The 27919-nt window shown below is 40.9% G+C and overlaps 1 protein-coding gene across 1 annotated transcript in view; it reads left to right on the forward strand.

The window, feature by feature from the left end:
• SORCS3 (sortilin related VPS10 domain containing receptor 3) overlaps positions 1-27919 on the forward strand; it is a 585972-nt gene that overhangs the window by 428363 nt on the left and 129690 nt on the right. Inside the window, exon 7 of the mRNA XM_029932551.1 lies at positions 237-355. Coding sequence (XP_029788411.1) covers positions 237-355 — 119 coding nt within the window. The remainder of the gene's footprint in view (positions 1-236; positions 356-27919) is intronic.

A 27919-nucleotide genomic window follows, 5' to 3' on the forward strand; every position in this document is an offset into this window, starting at 1 on the left:
CCAAAAAGCTATAGCAGTTTACCCTTTTGCCAGTAGGATGTAAAATTGACTCTTTCTCCCACTCCTTTGCCTCATCTAGATATTGCCATTTAAAAACATTATTACAAATTTTGTGAAGAAGAATGAAATCTCATTGTTTTGAACTGCATCAATTTCCCATGAGGGAGAGCCTTGGGTACTGATTAGAGCTTTGTCACCATTTCCCTTTGTGTCTAAGTGTCGCTCTCCCATTTCAGATGCTCACTACCTCACCTGCAGGATCCAGGAATGTGCTGAGACCACTCGGAGTGGGCCTTTTGTCCGCTCCATTGACATCAGTTCCCTGGTTGTTCAGGATGAATATATCTTCATTCAGGTGAGTCCAGAAAATGCATTCAGTGGTAGAAGTGGGGGTGCTTAGGTGAAGTCAGGAAAATGAGGGCAGCGTATCTGAGGTTGTGAAGATGTGGACCTGGGGCCCAGTCTCTCCTTTGCTTTGGCGACCCAACTCTGGGGAGGATCCAGGACTTGTGGTGAATGGGTCAGCATCACATATATGGGTCTTTAGTGGCCCACTGACTCTTCAGTTGGGTTGCTGTTTTATTATACCAAGGAATCTTAAAATGACCAGGACTTGGGCTAGGGTTTGGAAGTTTCTTAGGGCCACATCTCCAAAGGGATCTGACTTTAAGTTGTTTATTAAAGGCATGTTCCATTTCTGTCCAAAGTGATCTGTCTTATCTGGGAGTGAGAATACCAAGAAATGAAGCATCTCTAGGATTTTTTTTTTCTAGAAAAATGTAGAACTCCCTGAATCTTGCCCTCCCTTTGCAGTACTGACTGCTCCCTGACATGTCCCAAGTCCAAAAACCCTTCACTTCCCAAGAACTCTGACTCATGGAGAAAACTAGATGTGATTCACAGTTTTAGGCATGAAAGGGAAGCCTTATTTTAGGTGTTGAGTTTCGGTGGAAGGAGATGCAAAGAAGAGCAAAAATGAGGAAAAACAAAAGGTGATGCTCCTGCTCTAGAGTGACTTACTCTGTGTGTGTGTGTGTGTGTGTGTGTGTGTGTGTGTGTGTAATTGAACTTGACCTTTGAGAGCAGCCTTGATTTCTCCCACTCTGCCTTCCCACCCTGCTGCTGCCAGTTGCTTTTGCAGGTTGTTTCCTATAAGAACCTTGATCTTTAGACTCTCCTGAGTTTGCTCAGAACTAAGCACCTGAATGACATTCTCTGCCCCATTCCTGCTTTTTTAGTCCAGATTAGTCCCATTTCCCTTGAGCTGAGCTTCTTTCTCTGAACCATTGCAGCTGTTCCTGTTATTCTCTTAGCACATGGGCTATTAAAATTGTTACAAATCTTAGTGGATGTATCTTCATCTTTCCAAATTGCGTTTTATACTCTCTGAAGATAGGGATGATATTTTATATACACATTTTTCTCCTCATCCTTGGCCCTAACAAGAAGACTATGTAAATCTGGGGTGTTCAGTGACTACTTGTCACACTTATGGATTGTAAATGTAGGAGTCTCTTCTTTTTAAAAATCAGTTGTGTAGACTTTTGAGATCTAAAACACATGACATGTTGCCAGCCACTCAAAAACCATCTTGAAAAGAGGAGGGGAAGAGAGGTTTGTGTGGTTCAAGAAAATCCCGGTTTCTAAGTTTGAGTAAAAGCCAGAATCTCAGAATTTTTTTTGTCCGAAATCTTGGAAGTTCCTTGGCACTATTATTTCCTTATTCATTAATATTCATTGAACACATACAGTGCAAAATAAACAGTATTGGGCATGACTCTTGGGTTTAGGGAAACCCTAACTCTTGCCCTTGGATGTTCAACAACTAAAATAAAATCAGCATGTCCCCCTTGACCCTGACAGATTAGTGGCATCACACTCTGCCTGGTCACTCAAGGTAGAAAACTGGAAATCTGTCGATGGCATCAAATGCAGTGAATGCAGGTCCCATGGTTCCAGTTTAACGCTTTATTATTTCTTTATCTCTGTTTAATTTTTTCAAGGTAGAAGCACAGAGATGATTTATGAATTTACCAATCTTATTGCCCTTTTCTTAATGCTAATACTGCATATAATGATGAACATGACAGGATCATTTCTGGGAAACATGACTTATAATTTTAAATGTTCAGATTTTTTTTGAAATTCATTTTTCCTTCTATTGCATGAAGTTTTCTGTAACTCTGCTGGCAGACATCCAGATTTTTTCCCTAACTATTCTGTATCTTGTATTATTATTATACTGCAAGTCAGCAAAAGTTTTTTCTTTGATAAGCATCAATTTTTATTTTGTTTGAAAGAGATACAAGTTCCCGTTAGTCAATAAAGTTTTATTGATAGCCTGCTACGTTTCAGGTGCCTGTTCTAGGAGCTGGGGTTAAGACAGTGAACATAATAAAGTTCCTGCCCAAGTGGTGTTTACATTCCAGTGGAAGACAGAGAAAAAATATGTACATAATATATACGTCCATATATACATAGATATGAAAACCCTGTGAAACATAGCGGTTGAGATGCTGTAATTTGGAGTCCAGTGGCCAGCATTTATCCCAACACTTTAACACCCACACTTCAGCTGGGTGGCCTCGAGCTGTGCTTCATTTGACTTATCTATATAATGAGGATAAGTGAGTAGTCAGTGCACTGGTCGCTGGGCAGATTCTTTTGTTAATTAGATCTGTAAAGCACCAAAACAATGCTATGTAAATGTTTCTCTTTATCTTTCTATCTTGTGCTATCATGTCTTCATCCATCTACAAATATATTAGATGATGATAATGTTCTAAATGAAAATTAATGAGGAATGTGTATGTTAGGTGTCTGTAGCTACTCCTTTTTTTTGTTTTAAGATGACCTGAAAAGGTCTCATCTGGTGAGTGGTGAAGCAGAAGAGGGTGGTAGAAGTCAGCAGTCAGGTGGGGACATGGAGCCACGGGTTAGGCCCTGTATTTTCTTGAGCCCCACATGGGGATGTGTGGGGAACAGGCAGAGATTTGTGGCTGTCTTTAGGAGCAGAGGCAGGCCTAGGCTATAAGTTGGAAGGGTGTCAGCATATTGATGTTATTTTCGAATTGCGAAATTGAAGTCATCAAGGGAATAAATATAGACAGAAAAGAGAAACAATTCAATGACTAGGGCAGAGGGCACTCTAATATTAGGGAGATGAGAAGGAGGGAGTAAATGAGACCTAGAAACAGAGGTTAGGTTAGGGATAGCCACAGAAAGATCCAAGGTATTAGATTATAGGACCTTGAAGGTTGTTTAAGACTTAAAAAAATACACACACACAAAACAAAACAAAATAAAACAAGAGAAACTATTCAAGAGTTGGGAAGCAATTATTTTTAATAGCAGTGCCCCAAATAATGCAAAAGGCCAATACTCTTGAGCAAAGCATGGAATTTCATCAACCACCAAACAGATTAAATGCTATTATTTGCAACTATCAATTGGCTAAGTTTAAAATAAGCTAAGGGAATGTGAGTGGGTTACATATGAACCTCTACTTATACTGCATGTACAGATGTGGATTGTTTGGCCATCAGTGTTTAATGAGTCCTTTCCTTCTCATAGGTGAGCTTAGCCTTATGCATTGATCAGTATGATAGATGTGTCTGATTTTTGACAATGTATGCTTAGTTTTTAGTTTAAATTGCTTCTTTAAAAAAAATCTCATTAGATGATCTGTTTTCCTGCTTTCCTGCCTCTGGGTTTCTTTGATAATTTTGAATATTTGTTCTAGCTACTTAGCTTTATGAATATAACAACAGATCTTCTATTTCTGGAAAATATCTATTGATTTCCTTTTGTGAGCCATGATACAATTTCCATACATTTCTCCTTCTTCCCTTCTCTCTTAGATTCCTTCACCACCTGTTTTTGGTTGGTTGTATTATCTCTTTGTTTCCTTTTCTATCTTAAAATAGAATTCTCTTAGACTTAAATATTTTATGAAACACTCCTGAACAAAGGTGAAAAAAATAGTATTTATGACCTGTATCCAATTCTAGTTTTGTTAATTAAATCATTCAGGGCATTTATATTCTGCTGTGAGCCATCATTCCTGCATTTATTTTTATTTTAATTATATGGGTAAATGTAGTTCCTTTCTATAGTTTTGCCATTTGTTTCCTGGTTGTCTGAAGTTTGTCATTTATTATTTATTTATTTATTTATTTGATTTTTTTATTTTTGAGAGAAAGAGGGACAGAGCACGAGCAGCTGAGTTGCAGAGAGGGAGACACAGAATTCGAAGCAGGCTCCAGGTTCTGAGCTGTCAGCACAGAGCTCAATATGGGGCCCGAACTCACAAACCGCGAGATCATGACCTGAGTCAAAGCTGGACTCTTAACTGACTGAGCCACCCAGGTGTCCCTGAAGTTTGTCCTTTAGTAATATTTTCAAGAAAGGTGAATTGTTGAAAAAATGTTCATTTATTTTGAGAGACAGAGAGAGAGATGGAGAGAGAGGGAGGGAGGGAGAAAGTGTGAGCAGGAGAGGGGCAGAGAGAGAGAGAGAGAGAGAGAGAGAGAGGGAAAGAGAGAATCCCAAGCTGCTGACAGCGCAGAGCCCAATGTGGGGCTCCATTTCCTGAACAGTAAGGTTATGACCTGAGCTAAATCAGGAGTCAGATGCTTAACTGACTGAGCCACCCAGGCATCCCACAAGAAAGTTGAATTCTTAAATGTTGAAAAAAGTTTTCCTCTTTAGATTTAATTTCATTTTTTAAACTATAAAATGCATGTGTCATTTGCTTTCCATAAAAAACTTTGCTCCATTAACTTAGTAAATGTTACTGTGTCAGGCCAGTCTGATATTTTCCCTTTTAAGTGTCTTAATTGTTTCCCCATTGATACCTAAAAGTCCTTCTTTAAAATATGTATTTGAATACTATTTGCTTTGTTAATGTATGTTTTGTGGTTGATCATACTGTGTTAAGTTCCTTTTCCTGGAATGTAAGCCTCATTCAATTGGTTCAATTTCTCCTTTCTTTTTAATTGCTCAGAAGTTTCTGTTGTTTATATTTTGAAATATATATTTTATCTGTTTCATTATTTTGGCTCTCTTTCTCCAAGACATTTAGGATGTGTGCAGTAGACAGGAAAATCAAAGGAAAGTCATTATTTTTTTTTCTTCTAATCAGTTTTAACTCACTGAGCAAAATGATATTAAAAACAAAAACAAAAACAAAAAAGCCAAAAAGTCTTACCACATTATCCCTGAACAAGTATTTGGCAGTGTCCAGCCTCTTTTGTATATTTTTTGCTATTATTATTAAACTTCTCTCCTGAACTTTGCCAGATTATATTTTTTCACTTTTATTGTCCCAGCATATCTATTCTTAGCTCTTGTATTTTTGGTTTGAATTCTTCTCTTACAGAGGTGATCTCCTCATCATACAGGCTTTTTTAAATCATAGTGGTATGGGCACAATTTTCATTTGCTTCATGGAAGAAGATTTTTTTTCTGTGTCTGATATTTGTTTTTTCTGTCCCTTTCTCTCTCATTTTGCTATAGTATTTTATAATTCCTGCACTATTTTTTTTCTCTTTATGTTTTAACCATTACTTATATTTTTAATGACATGAGCTCTTCTGGACTATTTGAGGAGATTCCTCTTGGTGACAGACCAGTACTCTGTTTCAGATTAGCAAGAATCTTCCTCGTTTCTCAGTGAGGTTCCATGTAACTAAAGATTGTTTGTCTGTGAATGAGTTCTTCATATAAGGTGAAACCGCCTGGCAGCTTCTTTATCCAGCCACACCTCTCTAGCTACTTGTCATTAGTCAGTTCTAAGAATAAATAAACTGCCAATTCCTGGGCCACAGTCCCTAGGTTCCAAATAATTGATTGTTAGTTTTGCTCCTTGGGAAATGTCATCTTTGGAGAATGCTATTTCTCTAGCTTGATCTAAGATTTGTAGCCATAGGCAGTTTTTCCCCTGATGCCTGTTGGTACTCTGTTCTTCACTGAATCTGGCTTATATTTTCATTGAGTATTGAGTTTGTATTTTTATTTCTTGTTTTCCTTTTTGCTCCAGGGTGATTTATGAGAGGAAAAAGGAAGCACCATTATTACTTGGCTGTTTAAAGCCATTTATAAACCTTAATCATATATTTTCTGAAACATCGCAAAAGCTTGCAAACTGATTTTCTTATTCTGAGACCAGCAACCCCCACCCCTAATCCATTCACATCACTACTTTCAAAGTAATGTATTTACAACAAAAAAATCAATGTTCCTGCCTTCACTGGCATCAACTATAGGTTGCTATAGTGCTCATCAATTATAGGTTAAAATCCAATTTTCTTGACATTGCCTGCAAAGTCACCTACTATCCTGATCCTGCATGCTCCATTAGCTTCATGGGAATCCCCGTATATCTTCCTGGTTATATCTTACCCTTCCATAAACAATAAACCTGTTTGGTCTCCATATACGCATCATGTTGTTTGTGGCCTAACATGCCTTTCTTGCGTTTTTCCACCTGCTTGGAATGTACCCTTACTAGACAAACTTATCCTTAGGTTCGTCTTAGACATTGCTGCCTGTAGAAAGTCTTCCCTGAAATCCTCAATCAGGACTGGACCAAGCTCCTTTGCTGACTACTTTCCACATGTATTATGTCTTCCCAGCTAGGTCTGTAAACTTTAAGAGGAACAAGACCATATCTTATTCATCATTGTTTCTCCTGCACTAGGATAATGACTGGTACTCAATAAATGTTTATTGAACTGAACTGAAATGAGAAGATAAGACACCGTCCTTATTCTCAGGGAATGCAGTTAGTTATCTTTTTAAAGCAATGGAATCTTGTTTCCCCAACTAACAATGAGACAACTTCGGGTAATTGCCAATTGTTCACTGCACAAGAAATGACCATATGTAGGATATCTCTGCATTTTTATAAAACTACTGTCCAACAATTATCCATTACATTATTCAGTACCCTTTTTATATTCATTTATTTAAATATATTAAAATACAGTCAGCCCAGTGGAAAACACAGACAGCTAAACAATTATTATGTAGCATGATGAGAGCTGTGTTAGTGCAAAGCACATGTTGCCCTTAAAGCAAGCGGGGAGAGCTTCAGGAGGAGGGCCTGTCCCGGCTTTCCAGAAAGACCAACGAGGAGTGCCATTTGGGTAAGTGAAGGCCAAAGAGCATTGCAGGCAGAAAGGAGGCAGGGATGAAGTTAAGAAAGTGAGAGAAAATAATTCCCTGGGAATCTCTTTGTCAAGGACAGGTGTAGTTGTGGGTGGGAGTGAAGTGGCAGGACAATTAGGTAGGAAATTGTCGTGGGGAGGTGAACTTTTTCTATTTCCTTTTATTAAATCTAGGTAATTTGCTGTTTCTCTCTTTACAGTGGTAAAAAGCTCAGAACTCACTTTTGTGTCAATTGTAGCCGCTTCCCTACATCAAGCTGTGTGTTATTATTCTTTCTGTTCTCCTCTACTGCCGGCCATTTCTGATTATTCAGGTGCTTTCTTTTATCTACTTATTTGTTGCTGTTGCTTATTGCTTTTGTTTTAATTATTGGAAGCCATCTCAGAGAAATCTCTGATATCAGTGTGAGTTTTGAATCTTCCTTGGAGGGGATGAGTTTTAAAAATTGAAATGGGGATCAGGAAAGGCTTTATGGGGACTATAAGATTCGCACTGCAGTGATTAATGTCTATTTCAGAAGGGAAGAAAAGACAAGGAGTCCTCCTTCTGTTCATGGAAGTAAAGCTGCTTCAGAAGGCTTTTGTGAGGGCAGAAACTCTTCAGACCAACAGTAGCTTCTCACTCCAGAGTGCAAACCCACTGCTTTATATCTGAGCAAGGTATCAGGGCATCTGGGTATCAGCGCATCTGCCTCCCCTGCCACCAGCCTGCTAAAGAATGATCTTAAGGGGCGCCAGGGTGGTTCAGTCGGTTAAGTGGCTGACTTCGACTCAGGTCATGATCTCATTGTGAGTTGGAGCCCTGTGTTGGGATCTTTGCTGACAGCTGGAAGTCTGAAGCCTGCTTCCGATTCTGTGTCTCCCTCTCTCTCTGCCCCTCCCCAACTCACACTCTGTTTTTCTCTGTCTCAATAATAAATAAAAACATTAAAAATTTTTTTTTAAAAAAGAATGATGTTAAGAGAAGAAGTTGTAGTGCCGGGAGGCTTGCGTCTAGCACTGTCCCCTCATGGGTGACACCTCTGGGGAGTACCGCTAAGTAGAGCTGGACACTGAGAACTATGTCTTTTCTGAAAGATGCTTGCTGTCACTCCATTGTTTGAGTATTAAAGGGGAGCCTTGTAGAGCCACATTATTTTCTTCTTTGCCTCCAATTGGAATAGCTAGATAAAAACACGATTAGCATAAAGGACTTTGGTGGGTTTGGTTTTTCATAATTTGGGGGATTTACCAACTTGAATTTTCTAGTTTTGTAGAGTATTGGTATCTTTCAGTTTGTTTTAGTGCCACCAGAGACCTACACCTGAAGAAAAATCTTACAGGAAAGGACACTAGTCTATCCCTTCACTCTGTCTGCACCTCCGCCCCCACACACCGCCCTGCCAAATATGGTTCTTGGCAGTTTTTACATGGAGTCTTAGAGAACTTGTCTCAGGAGCTACTGAAAAACGGAAGAGGTTATCTGGCCCCCTTAACCCCTCCTTAAATAGCGTACCTCAACTTTTATTTGTTCTGTATGTCAGGGTTCCTGTTACTTTTTTTCACCTGACAAAAGCAATTTGGTGCTAAGAAATGTTTGAAAACCACTGACTTTTTGTAGCACTATTGTTCCCATGGGTCAAAGATCAGGCTTTTAGTGTGTGGACAACTGAACCTTTAGGGATTCATGTGACATGGGATCCCATTTCCTTTCTCTGCAGATTAATAACTGTTCGGTGTATGTTTAAGGCATAATTGTTTACTCATTAGTGAGTCATATACAGATGTATATGTGTGCATTTGAGAGTAAAATTAATAACCAAAAACCCAGGTAACTACTTCATAATAAACTTCCCATGACATTAAGTTTGCATTAAAAAATTCACCCTTAAGAAACTTTGCCCTCCTAAAGGAAAGCTTCTGATGCCCAGTCATTTCTTTTTTCTTGACATGATTCTTTTTGATCTATATCTTGTGTGTCATTGAAGGGTCCATATACTACTCATGTGGCTCCTACAATTCAGAAGAGGCCCCGAAGGTTCTGTCTCACCTTTTATTTTTCTATTGACAAAGAGGTAAAGATAGTCATCTTGATGGTTTTGCTTGAGGGGACCTAGTGTTTGATCTCCAGCTCTCAGCGAGCTGAAGATGTACAGAACACTGTGAAATTTGTTAATCTGTCAATGCCTTTTCTGAGCAGGGGGCCCAGGGCCTGGGGTTTCATAGTGAAATCAAAAGGAGCTAATCCTTCCCAGAAGAGCCCTTGTTTTAATGGGAAACTGTCTGCCTGAAATGCCTCCGTTCCACATGGATAAAAGAGAAATCAGCTTTCCTCCGTAGGGGCAGGGGGAGAGAGATAAGTTGGTTTCTGTGTTCTGAGCCAAGAAGGTTGGAAATCCTGTCTTTTCTCCTTATGGAGTAGCTTTTCTAATGATTATCCTGGAAAATAGGTAGTTTAGCAGTAGTAGCAGTAAAATCCCTTCAGTGATAGGATTCATACCCTGGCTATTAGGAGGTGTGATGAAGAAACAGGAACAGAACCCTAATAAGTCATCAGAAGAGATTTGAGTGTCTTTACTGAACTATGCAAAGCCTTGCCTCATCCTCTCTTTGTGGCATGGGAGGTGGCCTTCAATGTAATAAGGATTTATTCACTCATTGAATACAGTTTTATTGTGAGTGTAATTGTGGTAGGAAAAAAAGTTCTAATATAGATATCTAAAACACAAGAGAAAACACTGATCCATAATTAAGATACACATACAGTACTCTAGACGTGTGGATAATGCAGAAAATTCAGAGAAGGGAAGGCCATCCCAACTCTGCTGAAGCCTTCTCAACATCTACAACTAGACCAGTATCAGTGTAGAGATCCACACTTTTAAATCCTGGTAACGTGAAGGTGTAGTCAGGAGAGAAGGCCCCTCTAATAGCAAAGAATTTGGTGTGCAGACCAATGGCATGCAGAAGAGAAGTCCTAGGATAACTCCAGTGCTACAGTGAAACCAGTCAGTAATTTGGACCCAAGTTTCTATTGTGAAGAGTTGAAAAGATGTTCTAGAAGTATTAGCAATTAACAAGTCCTAGTAGCTAGGTAATAGATACTTCTTGAGGTCCTTAAAGTATGCCAGGTGCCCTGGAGCATGGCAGAGGAAGAAGGCATTGGCCCTGCTTTCAGACAGTTTATGATTCAAGCAGCTAATGGTCTGCTGTGGGGCAGAGGACCCTGAACTTGAGCACCTGAGTTGTAGTCAGGGCTCCGCCACCTTACCAGCCAGGGAACACTGGGCAACTCACTGGGACTTTCAGAACACGCATCTCCTCATCTCTGAGAATAGAATGATATCCCTTGCCCTTCCTGAATTGGAAGATTTTTGTGAGGATCAAGTGAGATAATAATGGCTTTGAAATGCTTTTAAAACTACAGAGCCCCATGAAAGGCAAGGATCAAGAGATTAATCCGCGTGCCAAAATCGGACTCGCTATGTTTGTGTATGCACATTCTCATTTAAGAGTTTTTATGAGCCTGTCATATAAAAGATTTCTAAATCTTTCCCCCAAATTCATTTTGTAATTATTCATGGATTCAACTCATGTGTCGACATACGTGCATGATCAAGTGTTCCCACATACCTTCCATAGGGCTGGTTATCAAACCAACTTCTAATGATAGCTATGTAACTAGATATTCTGGGGTTTAATTATCTTGCTAGACTCTTGAGTACCTTCTTGTAGCTTGTTGGTTCCCAGCTCTCCTGGATTTTGATAGTTTGTGTAAGAACCTGATTCAGGCACCACTGTGGGAGGTAAAAAAGCCTCTCTGGCATGGCCACTCTGGAGTTATCTTTCTGAAAGAGAAAAAAAAGCCCTGAGGCAGAAATTAATAGAGTGTAATTATTCAAAGAAAAACTATTTGGCAATATTTTAAATGATGTTAATTTGGCCTTAATGGGAGAGATTTGAATGTTAAATAAATAGCAATCTCATCATTAGGGACACATTTACAACACAGGGGTTTAAAGGAAAATGAAAGAGTTGCAGACACAGTCTTCAAAAGAAATTCAATAAAGACATCTTCAGGTGAATATTCTTGAAGCACTTTCAGAATCTTAAGTGAGTTGTTTTCAACAGCCAGCGCTAATGGAAACTCCTGAAATAGCATGTTGCTGGAATGTCTCCTGTACAGGCAGTGATTTTAGTGGCTTGATGTAAAAGTTGCTGTTAGTATTTGAAAAACTTCCATGTATAAACACAAATGAGCAACCTGATTGTGAAGGTCATGATGTTTAGTTGATCTTTCTGCTGAACATCTCGTAGGTCCTATCTCACGTCCTTCTGGCTCCCGTTTGCTCTCAGCAGCTGGCTGTGGACCCAGCTCACCTGATGTCACCTTGCCTCAGCTGTACTGTGAACCTCTTGCTTTATGTCCTGGGCCGATTTCTCCCCAAATGGGATACTTACGAGAGACCCCTTAGCCGTTCTGGTGCAGATACAAACCTTGAGGTGCAAAGGTGTCAAGACCCTCTGGGACAATTAGACTGATAGGAGTTAGAGCCAGTGGGTAGTACTCCTCTCTTCCTGTGTCAAGAGGGCTATACTGAGCCTTGTTCTCTGGGTCTTTAAAGGGTCCCCAGTGTGGTTGGGCCCCAGTTACTCATGGTAATAACCAGTTCAGTGACACTCCCTGGGACAGCTTTCCCCCCCTCCTTGTTTCCTACTTCCTAAGTCCGCCACTTCTGTTCTGTAGGATCATTTCTCAAACACAAGCAAACAAACAAATGAGATCCCCCCCAGAAAACAACTACCCACATAAAAGCCTTTGTCTCAGGCTCTACATTTCAAGGCAGATGGAAGGACACTAAAAAACTCTCAAATTTATGGAGTCCCTACTATGTATCCACTATGCTAGATTGAACTATCCAAGAAAAGTAAAAAGAATCATATTCGTGCCCACATAAGATTTCTCAATCCAAACACCCAATCCCATTCCTTCTGACTTCTCAGAGACCTGCTTTACCCACTATCCTTCTTCCCCTGTCTCTTCAATTATTCCTTCTTGTTTCAGACTTCCCATCGGTATTTAAATATTTTAAAATATCTACTACCCTCAAATTATAAAAGAAAACAAGAAAACTTTCCTTGAATCCCATGTTCTTGTCTCTGTGTGCCCCATCTTTCATTTGCAAGCAGCTTTCTTAAGAGCCATCTATATTCATTATTGTGTTTTCTCATTTCCTTCTCTTTAACCCACTTGAGACTGCCTTGCCCCTTGTCCACTCCATTGAAATTACTTTTGCCAAGTTCATCAAAGATGTCTCTGAATTATATCTATACAACACCTCTTGATAATTAACTTAGTTGACCTGTCTGCAGACTGGGGATCTCTTGGCTGCTGCTTCTTTCTTGAAGCACATTCACCCTTGCTCCTTTCGTAATGTGTGGTTCAGCGACTCCTCCTACTTCTCCAGCATTGAGCATCTTCTTCCTCTCCTACACAGGTGCCTCTTCCTCATCCCACCCTTTGAATATGGGGTGTTCTTAGAGTTTTTCGTAGGTTCCTCTTCTCTGTTCGCTTCCTATACTCTCTGAGCAATCCTGTCTCATTGATTCTTACAGTATGGCATCAATTACCATCCAGATGCTGATGATTCCCCAGTGTCTCCTGCTGAGACAGAGAGGCTCCAGGAGGGGCTCTTTATTTACAGAATGCCCATCAATCCTTTAGGCTTGGTGTCTCTTTGCTCCATTCAGTGCTTTGCTGTGCATGTCCCTAATAAATGGTGAAGACTTGTTTATTTCCCAGGAGATCTGCTGAGGCTCCGTGAAAGTTACAATACTTGTTATTTACTAGGCCAGCATAGCAAGGAATGTTTTCCCTTAATCTCAGAGAATTGTTCTATAATTTGCCCCATATTATAACAAAAGTATTTGCTTTTCTAGTAGTTCATGGATGGGATATGTCTGGCCCCAGGGTGTCGAATTGTTTTCATTTTGTGTATCACCTTTGAGTAATTACAAATAGCTGCATAGAAGGCTGTGTTGTTGTGCTTCAGTAGGAAAGATTGTTGCTGTTAATTAGTAGTGTCTCCATAGGTATGGGAAGGAAGAGGCGTGGTGTGTGTGCTGTGCAGTATATTTTACAGGAAGGGTGGTACTCGTGGTGTTTAATTATCTGGGAGCCTCATAGGATTAGGTGCAGTGTGTGAATTCTGGTCTGGAAAGTGGATATGCTGTCCACAAGTGTTTCTGTAATTCAGCCCAGAAGAATGAGGTCGGCCACACATCTCTCAGTCTCTTCCACTATTGGAAAATCTATAATTTCCTGTTTCCAAAGCAGCGATGCTTTAGAATGCTGTTTCCACCTAGCTGTCCCACTGGTTACTACCCACCGGTCAGCAAACTGAAGTTGTTGTCACTGTTTATTTGTTGTGTCTCATGTTTATTTCATGCCAAATGTATGTGTGCTGTGTGTGCATTTTCTTTTCTTTAATTTCACTTTAATCTTCACAGGATCTTCGTGTGATGAATATTATTCTCTTTAGTTTTTAAGGGAGAAAACTGAAATTCAGACAGATTTATAGCTCAGTAGATGGCAGGGTCAGGATATGGCATCAGAGCTGCCTGAGGATAACAAAAGAGGAGAATGATCTGTTTCTCATTTTATTTTCCCCAGTCGGAAGATCTTTACATTAACAACGAAGAGCTGGTGTTCCCAGCAACTTTTCCAGATGACTGTAAAGATGAAAAAGAGGCAGCTGTTGTCCTGTTTTTGGTGGACACTAGGGGCAGGGGAGCCTTCCTCCCTCCTTGTTCAGTGGACTGTTTGTTGGGATCTGTTTCAATTTTGTTTCAGATCAGAAACTTTCTGCACCATTAACCAAAGAAGGGCTTAATGGGATTCAGTACAATAATCATGCCTGCACCTCTGAGAGTCATCCCTCACATGCACTTAGAGGATTATTCACTCATCACTAGGGGGTGGGGCCGTGGGGAGGGGGAGCGACTGGCAGCATGGTTAATCATAGTTACCTTCCCCAGATGCACTTTCTCCAGCCTTCCCCACTTACCATGCACCTCTTGCCATGAATTATCCAGCCTCCATTGTGTGTTTCTGGGCACAGCTTCTCCTAAGTTCCATTCTGGGATACAGAGGAACTACTGAGTCATGACCCAGCTGGGTCTCCCCATTGTCCTTCCCTTTCTAAGTCCCAGCAAGTTCCCAATACCCCCTCTTCTAAAGCACAGCGCCCAGAAGGATCTCTTTTCTAGGGCCTTCTCCTATTAAAGATAATTGTATTGTAAAAACAACAGCGCCGATAATGAAGACAGTTGGGCTGTGGACTGAGAAGCAGACTATTAAACTCGGTCCTCTCCCCATTACCATTCTAACGAGGACACATATCTATTTATTTCAGAGTTTCGGCTTTTACAATTTTTAATAGCTCTTCCTTTAACTCCATAGCTGGCTAATGGGGTAAACAAATACTTTGGATTTCTGCAAGCAACTTTTAAGGATCTGAAAGCCCTCATGGTCAGTCAGAACAAGGTCTTTCTGGAGTTCCATAGTGGCAGAGCAGTGGCTGATCATAGCTTAATTTGATTGAGCACCTACTATATACCCAGGACTGGCATAGGTTTTGTCTGAGACAGAAGTATTAAACATTCATTCATTCATTCTGCAATGATTTGTTGAGCACTTAATATGTTTCTATTATTATCAATGAAGGGAATATAATGGATAACAAGCCTGACAATGTTGTTGTCCTCATTCTGTTTTAGACGAGGTGAGGAGGTCGGACTATGTGGCCTGACATTCTCTCTTGAGCAGTGTTGAAAAGCTCTTGAGAAAGTTCTAGGCAATTTCTCAGAGTGAGGGAGAACCACGAGGCATGATATGATCAGGGATACTTTTCTAGAGAAGGTAAGACTCAAGCCAGGTCTCCAAACAGATTGCTGACTTGAGGAGTCCAATTTTCAGAGCAGCCAGTGCTCTAAGGAGAGACCCTTCCATGACAGGAGACAGTGTGCCACCAGATGGAAGTGCAGGCTGGTCGGGGAGGAGGGGGTGGGCAGTGCAGCACTCCTAGGTGTCAGTCTGCTCTCACCTTGGGCCATCACCTTTCCTCCCTGGAGCTCAGTTTCCTTGTCACACCATGAATGAATTGCACCCAAGAAGAGCTTTTAACCATTTGTTGTGGTTCTTAACAGTGGGAACTGCCTCTCATACAACTTTGTTCAAGGAATTCCAAGATACATAACAGATACAGGTGGAATGATTTAGCTTCAAGAGGGTCAGCAGGCTATAGGAGCTCTCCTGCCCATTCAGCCTCTTCTTCACCTATGTTGGACACCCCCAAGGCATCACTGTAGGATTCCAGAACTCCATGGAATCCAGTTGGGAAGGCAGTGGGGTATTTGACTCCAGAGTTCCTTTCTAATGCTGCAATTTCATAAGTCTGCTCACTCTACAGGATGTTCCATTTAGTTTCACATGGGCAGGGGAATTGTTACTCAGGAGATTTCCCAACTTACTTCTTCAGTGTTAGAATCAAACTACAAATATTTAGGCTGCAGCCCATCTCTTAAGAGAGTTGCTGAGCCATTCTTTCCTCCTTTCCTTTCACCTGTATCTACCGAGGACACAAGGTGGAGACAGTGCAATAGATCAAAACTTAAAAAGCAAAAAAGCAAAAAGTTCCTGCCATAGGAGGGTTGTAGTTTAGTGAGAGAGATAATACCTATGCAAAGTAAAGAAGAAAAATAATTACATGCTTTGATAAATTGATGAAACAAACATAATTACAAGAGCCAATCATAGAAAAGAAGACACTTCATTAATTCATTTATTCTGTCAGTCCCTCAATAAATATGGAGTTACGACAGCCCACAAAGAATGGGGCCCCACTCTGGAGATTTTGTAGTAAACGCGACAAACCCCAGCCCTCTTCTGGGAGCTTACAATTTACATGGATTCTTATCTCTGATAGTTAGTAGGAGGGAACAATAAAATAAGAGCATAATTAAGAGAAAACTATATGCATGCCTGCCAGTGTGTGTGTGTGTGTGTGTGTGTGTAAAATATCTCCAGAGTTTGCTTTCGAGATTGGAACATATGTAGTGATTTCATGACAGGTGGGTCCGCACACACTCTTCCCTCCCCCTTTCTAAACTGGGAGTCAGAAGGTCTGAGCAGAAATCAATCCCAGCAATTTATTTTTAACTTCTTTCTCCTTGGCCAGGATTGATTTTTGTCTTTGTGATCAATGGCACGGAGAATAGCTCCATGGCCTGAGCAGCTGTTCAGGCGCTTGGTCTGGTCGGCCCCACGTCTATCGAATAGAACATTAAGAGCTGATTATGAAAGTAATAGAATGAAGATGTTTGAAGGATGGGCCTGATTACCCCTGCCTTCCTGGCGAGGGTGCCTGCAGGCAGGGGGGCTGTGTCTGCAGGAGCCCAGAACTGCAGGGCAGGTGAGGCAAGGAGAGTCCTGTCTGTCCCCAGGGGGCAGAACCAGTGAGAGGAAGCCTGCAGGACAGAGAGGCGCTGGAGGCTCACTTCCCCTCTGCCAGCCCGACTCCCTCCCTCCTTTCTTTTGTGGCTCTCTCTTTTTCTTCCTCCAACTATTTCATCTTTACTATACCAACTGCTATTAAATTTGGAACTGCAAGTGAAACATCTGTTGTGAAATAGAAAAAAAGGAAAAAAAAGGAAATTGATTGGCTTTTCCCTCTCCATGCTCCTTAGGCTTTAAAATGGTCTGATTCTTTAATCTCCATTCCCTCCTTCCTTGTTTTTCTCTAATCCAGTGTGTATGTGATAGGACCATGAACTTAGCCACTTCCCCTCTCCCTCGAGCCTTGCAAATCCTAGAGGCCAGGCAAGATTGCTTCCACCTCCTTCTCTAAAAAACTTTTGTGGAAGAGAGGCACACCTTGTTATAATGCGCGGTGGTGAGTCCACATCCTACCACACACAATTAGAATAGAGAGTCTGCCATTCCCAAAGCCTTCTGTCTGATTCTCTGGATAAACGCCTTCAGTTTTACTGCCTGCCCCAGGTGGCGCTTGCTTCCAGATTGCAGGATGGAGAAATAATCAAAGTGCTGTTAATATGATTGTGTTTATTATTTCGTTCTGCTATGTAATTGCTTCTTAGGTATTCTGTGTATGTGTCAGAGGGAAGGCATGGAAGTGGTGACTTCCTTACTTCCTCTGAAATGTCTGATAGGAGTCCTTGTAAAGTTGATTGAGCCGTATGCAGAAACCTTCTGTATAAGAAATGCTGTGATTCTCAGCATTTTTAAATTTTTTTAAATGTTTTTATTTATTTTTGAGAGAGAGAGAGGCAGCGCGAGCAGGGGAGCATCAGAGAGAGAGAGGGAGACACAGAATCCGAAGGAGGCTCCAGGCTCTGAGCTAGCTGTCAGCACAGAGCCTGATGTGGGGCTTGAACCCACGAACCGTGAGATCAGGACCTGAGCCGAAGCTGGACACTTAACCAACTGAGCCACCCAGGTGCCCCACTCAGCATTTTCTTATTTAAGATTTGTCTTTTACATTCTTTCCATGATTTTTACCTCCTGGCTAATTTTCTTATTGAATAATCTATAGTTCAATTACTTATAATAGTAGGAGCTAATGCATATTGAGTGGCTTGTGTGAGCTAGGCATAGTATGAATGCATGTTGGCATTATGACATTCTATGAGCTAAGTCCCACTCTTTCCTTCATTTCCCTGAGGGGGCACAGAGAACTGAAGTCACCTTCCTAAGACCGCACAGACAGTAAGGAGTGGAGCAGAGATTTTGGCTTATGCCATCTGATAGCAGTATACTTGTTCTGCTTTTTAAATGAGAGTCACAACCTAAATGTTATTATATTTTGAGGCAGCTGGGTCAAGATTGTGTAAGGGGCAGTAAGTAAGAGCAGAAACCTTTAACGCAAAGTAGTAGTCTAAAACAGGTTTGCGGGATCATTGAATGATCCCAAAAGAAACTGGCAGCATAGAATCTTTGGATACAAAAGTTGAAGAAGATCCTTATGCCAAGGGCACCAGGACCTAGGATATGAAGGAATGAGGAACACAGAGGTGTGACAGTGTTGAGTCCACGCTTTGTGTCTGGCATGTGTTTGGCCCATATGCTGTGAGTGTGCTGCACTGTTTGAGGATGAAACTGAGGTCTGGAAGCAGCTAACTGCTTTTTCCAAAGATCCATAACAGCCTGCAAGGGTGAGGGAGGTTTGGAATCCATGTCTAGGCTCCTGATTCAAAGCCCTTTATTAATTTTTCCAAAAAAGAACTAAACAAGGGACCAAATATTTTCAGAAAGATCAATTCCTGGTAACCCAGCTATAAGTCTCGGGCATTTTCTTGAATCAGATCTGCATTCTTGATATGAACCACCTCTGCAAAGAGGAACAAATAAATAAATAAAATCTTAATAAGATTATTGAGCAGCGTGGTATAGACTTTTTATTGGAAATGTCAAGCAAAAATGAAGCAAGAGTGTTTGTTATCAGATACTGCACAGCAAAAACACTTAATAAAACCTACACACGCCCACTGTTTCTTGGCATTCCTCCAAAGCACCTCTTCTGGAACCACCTCCTCGGATTTCACTTCCTGCAAACCCTTCAGATTTGCTGTGATCGTTTTCTTCTTTCAAGATCTATCCCCACCTTATCCCCATTTTTTCCTTCCATCCCTCCCTTGATTATGTAGAGCACTTTACCTATATCCTGATTTCTCTAGTGTTTCATCCTTAAATCTATCATCCCATTCAGCAAACAGAAAGTGTATATATATATATATATATATATATATACACATACACATACATATACACACACGTATACTTATATATATGTGTGTGTGTGTATATATGTATGTATATATATACACACACACACATATATATAAACAAACCAAGTTCAAGCCCTCCATATATATATATATATATGAGCCAAGTTTAAATCCAAGCTCTGCCACTTGGAGCTGCATGTTCCTGTGCATGTCAGTTAACTTACTAGTAAAGTGGGATTGCATAATATATATTACATTTGTTTTCACTACACGAATATGCATATATATGTATGTATATACTCTATATTATAGGGTGTATGTGTGTGTGTGTGTGTGTGTGCACTGACTTTATAGTAATTCTAAAAAGCACAGGACAATAAGTGGAGTAAACTACTGTGGTTCTGAGTTCGTATTTCTCTCTTCTGTGGCACCTAGCCTTTACCCTGCGCAGGGCACCACAGCATTCATTATCACCGGTGTTACATTGTCATTGGTACACATTCTATGCTAGGCTATTTTGTACAAGGAAATGGTGAACTCCATGAGGTCACAATTCTGTGACTCCCATGGTACCTGATATAGCCTGGGCACAAAAGCGCTGAATACATTTAGATAAATGTAACATATGGTAGAGTTGGGGCTGGCATCCATAATGAGATGTGTAAACACGAGCAACATTCAAGGAATGATGTGAATTTGGCCAGACCTTTAATTAGTATGTGGATTCAGCAGTAGGTGGGGAAGAACATCTTGTAATCTGCTTCTCTATTTCCCACAGGGAAGCAGACTTTCTTATCGTCCCTGGTTTTCCATGTTGTGGTGTTGCCAAACACTCAAAGGAGTATTTAATGTAAAATCACGACCCACTTGTGAAAACCCATGCAATTATCTCCACTTTGTGTTTTTCTGATCTTGACTCAGCAGACACAGACTGAAGCAGCCTGGCAATGTGAAAAAAAAAGTCTAAGGTTTCAATTAGAAGTTCTGTGGTTGGCTTTGAGCCTCACTGTTTAGTAACAAGGTGACCTAAAGTGAGACCCCTTATTCTAAAACCGGGATGTACTGAGGGGCACCTGGGTGGCTCAATCGGTTGAACATCCCACTTCAGCTCAGGCCATGATCTCACAGTCTGTGAGTCTGAGCCCCACATCGGGCTCTGTACTGACAGCTCAGAGCCTGGAGTCTGCTTCAGATTCTATGTCTCCTTCTCTCTGCCCCTCTCATCTCACATTCTGTCTATCTCTGTCTCTGAAAAATGAATAAACCTTAAAAAATTTTTTAAATAAATAAATAAAATGGGGATGTACTGAGACCTTCCTCACAGGGTTGTGCTCTGACCAAATGAGATTCAGTCCAGTAATAAAAACTAATGGCAGATGATAGCATAGTGTACAAATATTAATTGGTCTGTCATGGGTGCTAAGTACCGAGAGAGGATTAAATGGGAATATAATGCATTGTCTACATGAAGAGAACTAAGAGGAACCCAGTTTCCCATAATTCAGCACAACAGCTGGTAAGTATAGCAAGAGGGCCACAAACAAAGATTCCTGAAACTCAGAGGAAGAGAAGATGAATTCCCAAAGATCCATTGATACTGGGGCCTTCTTAGTCCTTTCAGGTAATAGGTCCTAAATTAGCCATGCTTTGGAAAAGCTCTACAGGAGACACGTTAGGCTTGTTCAGGGTTGCACAACATAGTGGACGTGGTCAGGTAGTTTGAGAGCCAAGTTCAAATCCTGGCTCTGCCACTTTGAGGCTGCATAGTACCTCCTCCGAGTGGTCATTGTGCATGAGAGCAGACAGTGCATCCAAAGTGTGAGCACAGAGCTTGACTCTCCAGCGGTGGTGCTTCTGCTGGAGGGCAGGAGAGGCATGATGGTGAGTGCAATGGGGAGACTCCCAGTAGCAGTTGGCATTTCACAAGGATTTATGGCTCTCTTGGGAAGGTGGCAGTGTTTCCTGAGAGACAGCTTGACAGATGGTTCAAATCTGTCCACTGCTGTCCCAAACTTCACTCATGAGGCAGGCACATCCCATGTTGGCAAAGTTTTGCTGTCATATCTAGCAGCCCAGACATCCTTTGAAGGACACCTGGAAATCCCGCATCCCAAAGAAACATCCCTGCTTCTCTACAAAATTAATGACTTTGCCATGCCCTCTTATGGTATGTAAATATCTTGAATATATCAATAAAATTAATCATTCTCTAAGTGGCTCTGGATGCCTGCCATTCATCTTGTTGGCTGAATACACTTCTGTTCTATATCTCTACCCACTCATTTCTTGTTTCTCTTCTCACATTCCTTATTCCCCATTGGTCTGTGGATAGCTATTGCCTCATTGATAAATTTCAGTGCCCACACAATCAATGTATTGGGTATCTGGATCATCAGCTTGATTTCTGTCTTAGTCTGTTCAGACTGCTACAGCAGATATACCATATAAATGATTCTTATGCACAGATAATAGGATATTTCCCACAGGTCTGGATGCTGGGAAGTCCAAGTTCAAGGATCTAGCAGATTAGGTGGCTAAAGAGAACCCATTTCCTGGCTCATAGACGCATAGTAGAAAGGGCAATGGAGTTTGCTGGAGTCTCTTTTATAAAGGTGCTAATCCTATGCATGAAGGTCCCACTCTAATCCCAAAGGCCCAGCCTTCAAACACCATCACATGTAGGATTAGGTTTCAGCATAGGAATTCTGGGGGAAAACAAACATTCAGTCCATAGCAGTCTTCCAGTGCAAATACTTATAAGACCTTTGGGTTTTTAGGTACATACCACAGGTCAATGATAACATTCTCATCCTTCTAGCTACAGAATACTTTACAGTCACATGAAAGCATTTTATTATCTCATTTACTTCTCCCTAAGAGAAGGGTAATTATTTGCTCCCTTTTTATATTACAATAACCCTGAAACTCCAAAGATTAGTTACCATGCCAAAATTGACTCTCTGATAACTGGTTAGGCTAAAACTAGAAACATAGGCAATCCGTATACCAGGACCTTACACCCTTCTTTCTTCCTCTCCTTTCTCACTATTTTGTTTTTAATAGCAGAAATTCTGGAATAGTAGGAAAAAAAGACAGAGGTTAGTGTTGGCTTGGGAAGATTTCAGTCAATTACCTATACAAAGGAAATAGATGATGTGAGGTCTCAGGTTGAAGAGAAAACTTAGGTTAAGTGTAGGAAGATGATAGAAGTGAGGCTTCTTATAATACCTGTTCTAGCCTCCTCAGTCCCATATTTTACAAAAATCATATTAAGCTCACAGTCCACAAGGAACAGGGTCATTTCTGAGAGATGAAGGGGCAGATGTTTTGGTAATGAGTTTTAACATGTCTCGTTATGTTAGAGACTTATGTTCCATGAGTAGCGATTTTTTTTAATGAAGCTCTGGGACAAAGTAGACAGTCTAGATTTTAGCTTTTTCACTGTTATTATATTGGTTGGGAGTATCAAGATGCTCCCAACTTTTGTGCTCTGAGACAACAATTCAAGTCCATATCTGTGCTTTTTTATTCGACACTCATCTTTGCCTTTTTATCTTCCCCCTCCCCCTGCATAAAAAAGAAAGAAAGGAAAAGAAAAGAAAAGAAAAGAAGAAAAAACCTAGAAGAAGGAAGGCAAAGGACTTTCATCCTAAAGGGTTATATGAGCATTCCAAGAAATTGTCCTCCCTCCAAGTCATGAAAGCCAGAACACAAAGATAAAGCTAACAGTCATTAAGGTTCAATCTCTAGCACAGAACATGTTGGCTTTGTGGTCTCCATAGGTGTCTTCTCCACAAAGTCATCCTTCCTGAGGACAACAAAAAGAATTTCAGTTCTCTATCACTGTGGTGCCCCGGTATGCCACGTGGCTACCCAGCACTTCCTGAAGCCTCCAGTTTGCATATATAAACTGCCACCATGGTTATGGTCAATCCCCATTAGGTCCCCAAGATGTAATACTGGTGCAGGTCTCTGTGCCTCTAGCTCATCAGGGGCAAGTAATATGCAATGAGTACTTAGTATGTGCCAGCTTCAGAGCTCAATTCTTTACATGGTGTACTGTGTTTATTCCTCATAATAACACGTTAATAGGTAGTATTGATGTCTCCATTTTCCAGAAGAAGAAATTAAGAAAGTTAATTACCTGTACAAGGTTACCAAACCAGCAAGTGGCAGAAACATGGGTCTGGGATCCCAACCAAAGTACTATAATGCTAAAAAAATCAGAGGAAGAGGCCTCTTTGAAAATATGTAATTGGGAACTTATGAAGTCCAGATCCTTTATTGTATTTGACAAAACAGGCCCAAGTCAGGCATACTGATTGCTCTTCTAGTGCTGTGTGTGGTATAGACACAAGGTCTTTGTCCCATGCTTTTCTAACTCACCACATTTTTTCTTCCTTACTATCATTACAAGTGGGCAGTGAAGGTTCCAGGGAGTTTCTTGGTAGGGTTGGGGAAGGTGGCAATTGTTTACCAATATGTTTTGGCCAGCAAGTGTTCTGGCAACCTCAGTATACTTCTTCCCTCCAGCACCTCCCCTACACACACACACACACACACACACACACACACACACACACACACGCACTCACCCACTACAAATTGAGAGAACAGTATTGGCTTCAATGTCAACTATCTTATTCGAAATCTGTTCTCAGTGAGGTTATTTTGGGGCTGTTACGTTAGGGCCCTAGTAAAAGATTTTATTATGTTAGGGGCCCAATAAAAAATTTTATGTGCAAATCTGTTTCAAAGGAGGTTCAGCTTCAGCACAGTGTACGTGTAGTAGGTAATAGACCCACTCTTTCTAGAAACGGGCAGATAAAACTGCATATTACATTAATATCACACAGCCTCCAGGACATAAAATGAGCAAACACCAGTTTGACAAACACTAAATTCAACATCAAACGGTCTAGCAGAGGAGATGGCTTGCTGGTAAGATGCTGTGTTGTTCCAAATACCATCCCACAGTTTTGATTCAGACACATAGTGTGGTGCCTTAGCAAATCATTTTTGGGAAATGAGCCCAAGAAGGCAGGGTCAACATAACCTGCCATGCAGGAGCCCCCAGGGCCATCCCAAAACTTCTAGCAACTTCCTGATAAGACTTACAGCTCTTTATTGACTCTTGTGGTCCAGCAGTCAGCATCCTGCTTCTTTATTCTTCTTTGTTTCTTTGAAGAAAATATGTAGGTGGAGAGGAAGAGAATGGCCTAACTATGTCAAGATTTACTTTAAATAATCTGAATAGAATTAATGAGCAAAGAAATTGGAAAAGTTAATTGTGCATCCTAACAACTGTGCAGTCACTTTTGTTTCTTTAAGGAGGAAGGAGTGCCTCAGAGGCTGTGTGGGAAGAAGTACCCAAAGGCCACTTCTCTGGCTTAGGCAGATTATTCACGTTATATTGGGCCCAGCAATGTCATCTAGCTGACAAACATCTAAATGCTGTTTCCTACATTTCTTGTGCAACCCCAGTTTATTTCCACTGTGGCCTCTCCTCTTCACAAGTTGCAGTAACAGCTCAGTTCAGTCCTGTCCAACAACAGAGTACTGATGTCTCGGGGCTGGGAGACTGATACCATCCCTCACATAAGTGGATCTGCCTTGGTGCCAGGCATCTCACCCAGGAAGTTGGAAGTCAAGTGACATGGGATCCATTCTCTGCCCCAGAAGTGTGGAAACCCAACATAGCCTGAAGGACCAGCATGGACTTTGCAGTCAGATAAATTTGAGTGCAAATCCCAGCTTCACCATTTACTTGTTGTGTGTCTTTGAGTGTGCTGTGTAACTTCCACCCTTGTCAATTTTTCACCTGAACATAAAATAGAAGGCTAGTATGTACAGAGGGACAGTGCTTGGCATGTAATAAATACTCAGAGAATGTTATGCTCTTAATATTTATGGCTTATAGGAACTAACAGTATTACTAATAACAATAATAGTAATAATAATGATTAATAGTGTGGATAAATAATATGATAAATGTAAAGCGTCCAACATAGTGGACACTCAAAAATGTTAACTTTTGCTTCTCTTTTTAAATTACCATGCCCACTTATGAGTTCTAGAGATATTGCCAGTTTTCTTCCATCTGTGGCAGAAACAGGCTCTACATGACTCAAGGCCCTTTGGTTCCATTGTCTTTTTTCTTTTGTTTTGTTTTTTTTTTTTGGCAGATTTCTTTTTCTCCTCCAGGGCAAGCCATCATCCAGAAGCAAGGAGAAATGAAAAAAAATAAAGGATATGTCAGTTTAGACTTGGTTACGACAAGAATGGGAACAAGTCAGAAGAGACATATGTATTTAATGGCCAGTGCATTTGTCCAAAGGAATCATTTTCACTGGCCAGGATCCCAATTAAACCCATAAAATGGAAATCCAGAAAATCAGATTAACGAGCCAGTCATTAGTGAGGGAAAGACCCAGCTAATTCAGTGTTTAGCATGACGGATGGGCCCAGAGCAAATAATTGGATGGCATTCATCATATGTAAAATAAAAGGTGTCACTGAAGAGGAAAGTGGTAATAATCTCTGGGATTTACAATGCCAGCAGATTTGCTTGTAAGGAAGAGAAAAGTTCATCAAAATAGATTAATAGTCGCTAAACTTTATTCTTTTCTTGTGTGGCTGCCAGAGAGCCATGCAAATAGTATTGGAGAGGCAACAAATGCATCAGCTTGTATCATCCCAACATTGTGAGGATTCTGCTCCCAAGGAGGAGTTCTAGAGATAAGTTCCTGCGACCATCTAGAAGCTGGGCAGAAGTGGAGAGTTCTTCTGTACATCCATGGTTTAGTCACTAAACAATGGAGGAAATAAAACTCAAAGTGTCTCTGGTTGAGCTGATTAATCCCCACAATTCGTTATTCAGTAGGTCAATGTGTATTGAACCCCTGCCTCGTGTCCGACATTTTGGGGATGTGCTTATTCCTAGTTAAGGGCTCAGGCACAGGCTGGAGTCACAGATTGGCTCTAACAATGAAAGGGTGGGTGATGTTGACTACTCTCAGCCTCAATCTCCTCCTGACCTGTCGAGGTCCTATACATTGTATATAATATGTAATTAGAATCAAATGAGGGATGGTGTTTAAACTGCTCATTGTTCCATTTTCTATGTGATACGCTTTAGTTTCATGGCAGTAATTCTCAATCTTGTTTTTATTACCTCACCTCCTCTCTTCTGTGAAGGCATCATTTTCAAGATATGCCATCAATGTCATCACAGGTTTTCTGGGAATATGAAGAATAATAAACATATATACGCATGCCAATTACAGAGGTTTTTATATGTTTTTAAAAAATATCTTGGAGTCAGGAAAATGTATTGTTGTTATAGTGAGGTGAGTAAGATGAATGGAGACACTTCTCAGTCATAGGAGGAGGAGAACAGGCTTAGAGCCAAACTTTGCTAGGTTCAAATTTGTCTTATCTTGGGCAAGTATATCAGTACCTTATAGTTTCTGAAGGGTTGTCATGAGGATTAAATTAGATAATTTATGTAATGACTACATGCAGTTCTGGGGCATGGTAGATGAACTCAATCAATGACCATTGTGTCATTACTTTTATCATTATGTATTCACTAGTTACGTGCCATGAGACCAGCACCGTCTAGGAATCAGGGAGGTTCCAACGGTATTATGAGACATGGAGAGAAGATTCAGGAGTATGTGTACCACAAGAAAAAGTGTCAAAAGTGTTGTAGAAATAGAAAGAACAGGGTTCAAAAGTTGAGAGGAGAGAAACTATAATGAACTGGTGTCATCCAGGACCCTTCCACGATCCCATAGGTCTTACAGTGACGTTAAACCATCAGTCAGCTATCAGCAGGTGTAGAGAAGGATATCTCCAGGACAAAAGCATAACTACGGGAGCCATCTTGGTATCACTGAAAGATACTCTAATCTCCTAGGAACTGGAAGAACCTCTGGGCTCTTGGGGCTTTATCAGCCCCTTAGTAGTTTGGATCATTCCATTGTGTACTTGAAGTGTAATCTCCATCTTTGATTACTCAAGCACAAAGTCTCCCCGGTTGTATGTGTGAGCTTATGAGAGAGAGGGAGTCTGCTTGTGCAGGGCTGTATCAGGAATGGCTAGCTAGGCTGAGCTCCCGAGTTGCTGGGGCCAATCACCCTATCAAGGGGACCACTCTGTTCTCCTGTGGCTCTTGGTGATTTGGAAACTTCAAGGGACCCAGTCCAGTTTCATGGTACTGATCAGAGGCTTGGCAGTGCTCTCATCTTGTTCCCATGTAGAGCCAACTGGGTCTTTTTAGGAGAACCTTCTTTTGATTGCTGAGCTCTGTCCAGCATTCAGTGGCAGGACTAGCCTACTCTGATGCCAGTTTCCTTCCCCAAGGCAAGTTTGGTGACATTCAGGGTGTCCCATAGAGAGCTGCTTTTTAAGCATATGATAAGTGACCAGAGCGTACATTTTTGGGGTTAAAAACTTCATCACTGTGTATCAAGTCTCCTTTGGGGTGATGCCAGTCTTTCAGAACTGGATAGAGGTTAGAAAACATTGCAAATGTGCTAAATTTCACTGAATTGTACACATAATTATTATTATTTTTTTAATTTAAGAGGGATAGAGCACAAGCTGGGGAGAGGGGCAGAGGGAGGGAGGAAAGGGGAGAGAGAGAGAGAGAAAGAGAGAGAGAATCTTAAGCATACTGCACATGGAGCCAGACACAGGACTTGATTTCATGACCCTGGGATTATGACCTGAGCCAAGATCAAGAGTCAGATGTTCAGCTGACTGAGCCACCTAGGTGCCGCAAGAGTTGTACCCTTTAAAATGACTAATTTTATATAATGAAATTTCACCTCAAACAGGAAACTTTATCATCACTGTCAACATAAAATGAGGAAAGTAGATACATCTCAGAGGGAGCCAAGGGTCTCAGGACAGGTGCAGGGCACAGAGTCACAGATGTGTGTCAGTTGTCATTTGAAGTT

The sequence above is a fragment of the Suricata suricatta genome, chromosome 2 (assembly GCF_006229205.1).
Source record: "Suricata suricatta isolate VVHF042 chromosome 2, meerkat_22Aug2017_6uvM2_HiC, whole genome shotgun sequence".
In the NCBI taxonomy this organism is placed as follows: Eukaryota; Metazoa; Chordata; class Mammalia; order Carnivora; family Herpestidae; genus Suricata; species Suricata suricatta.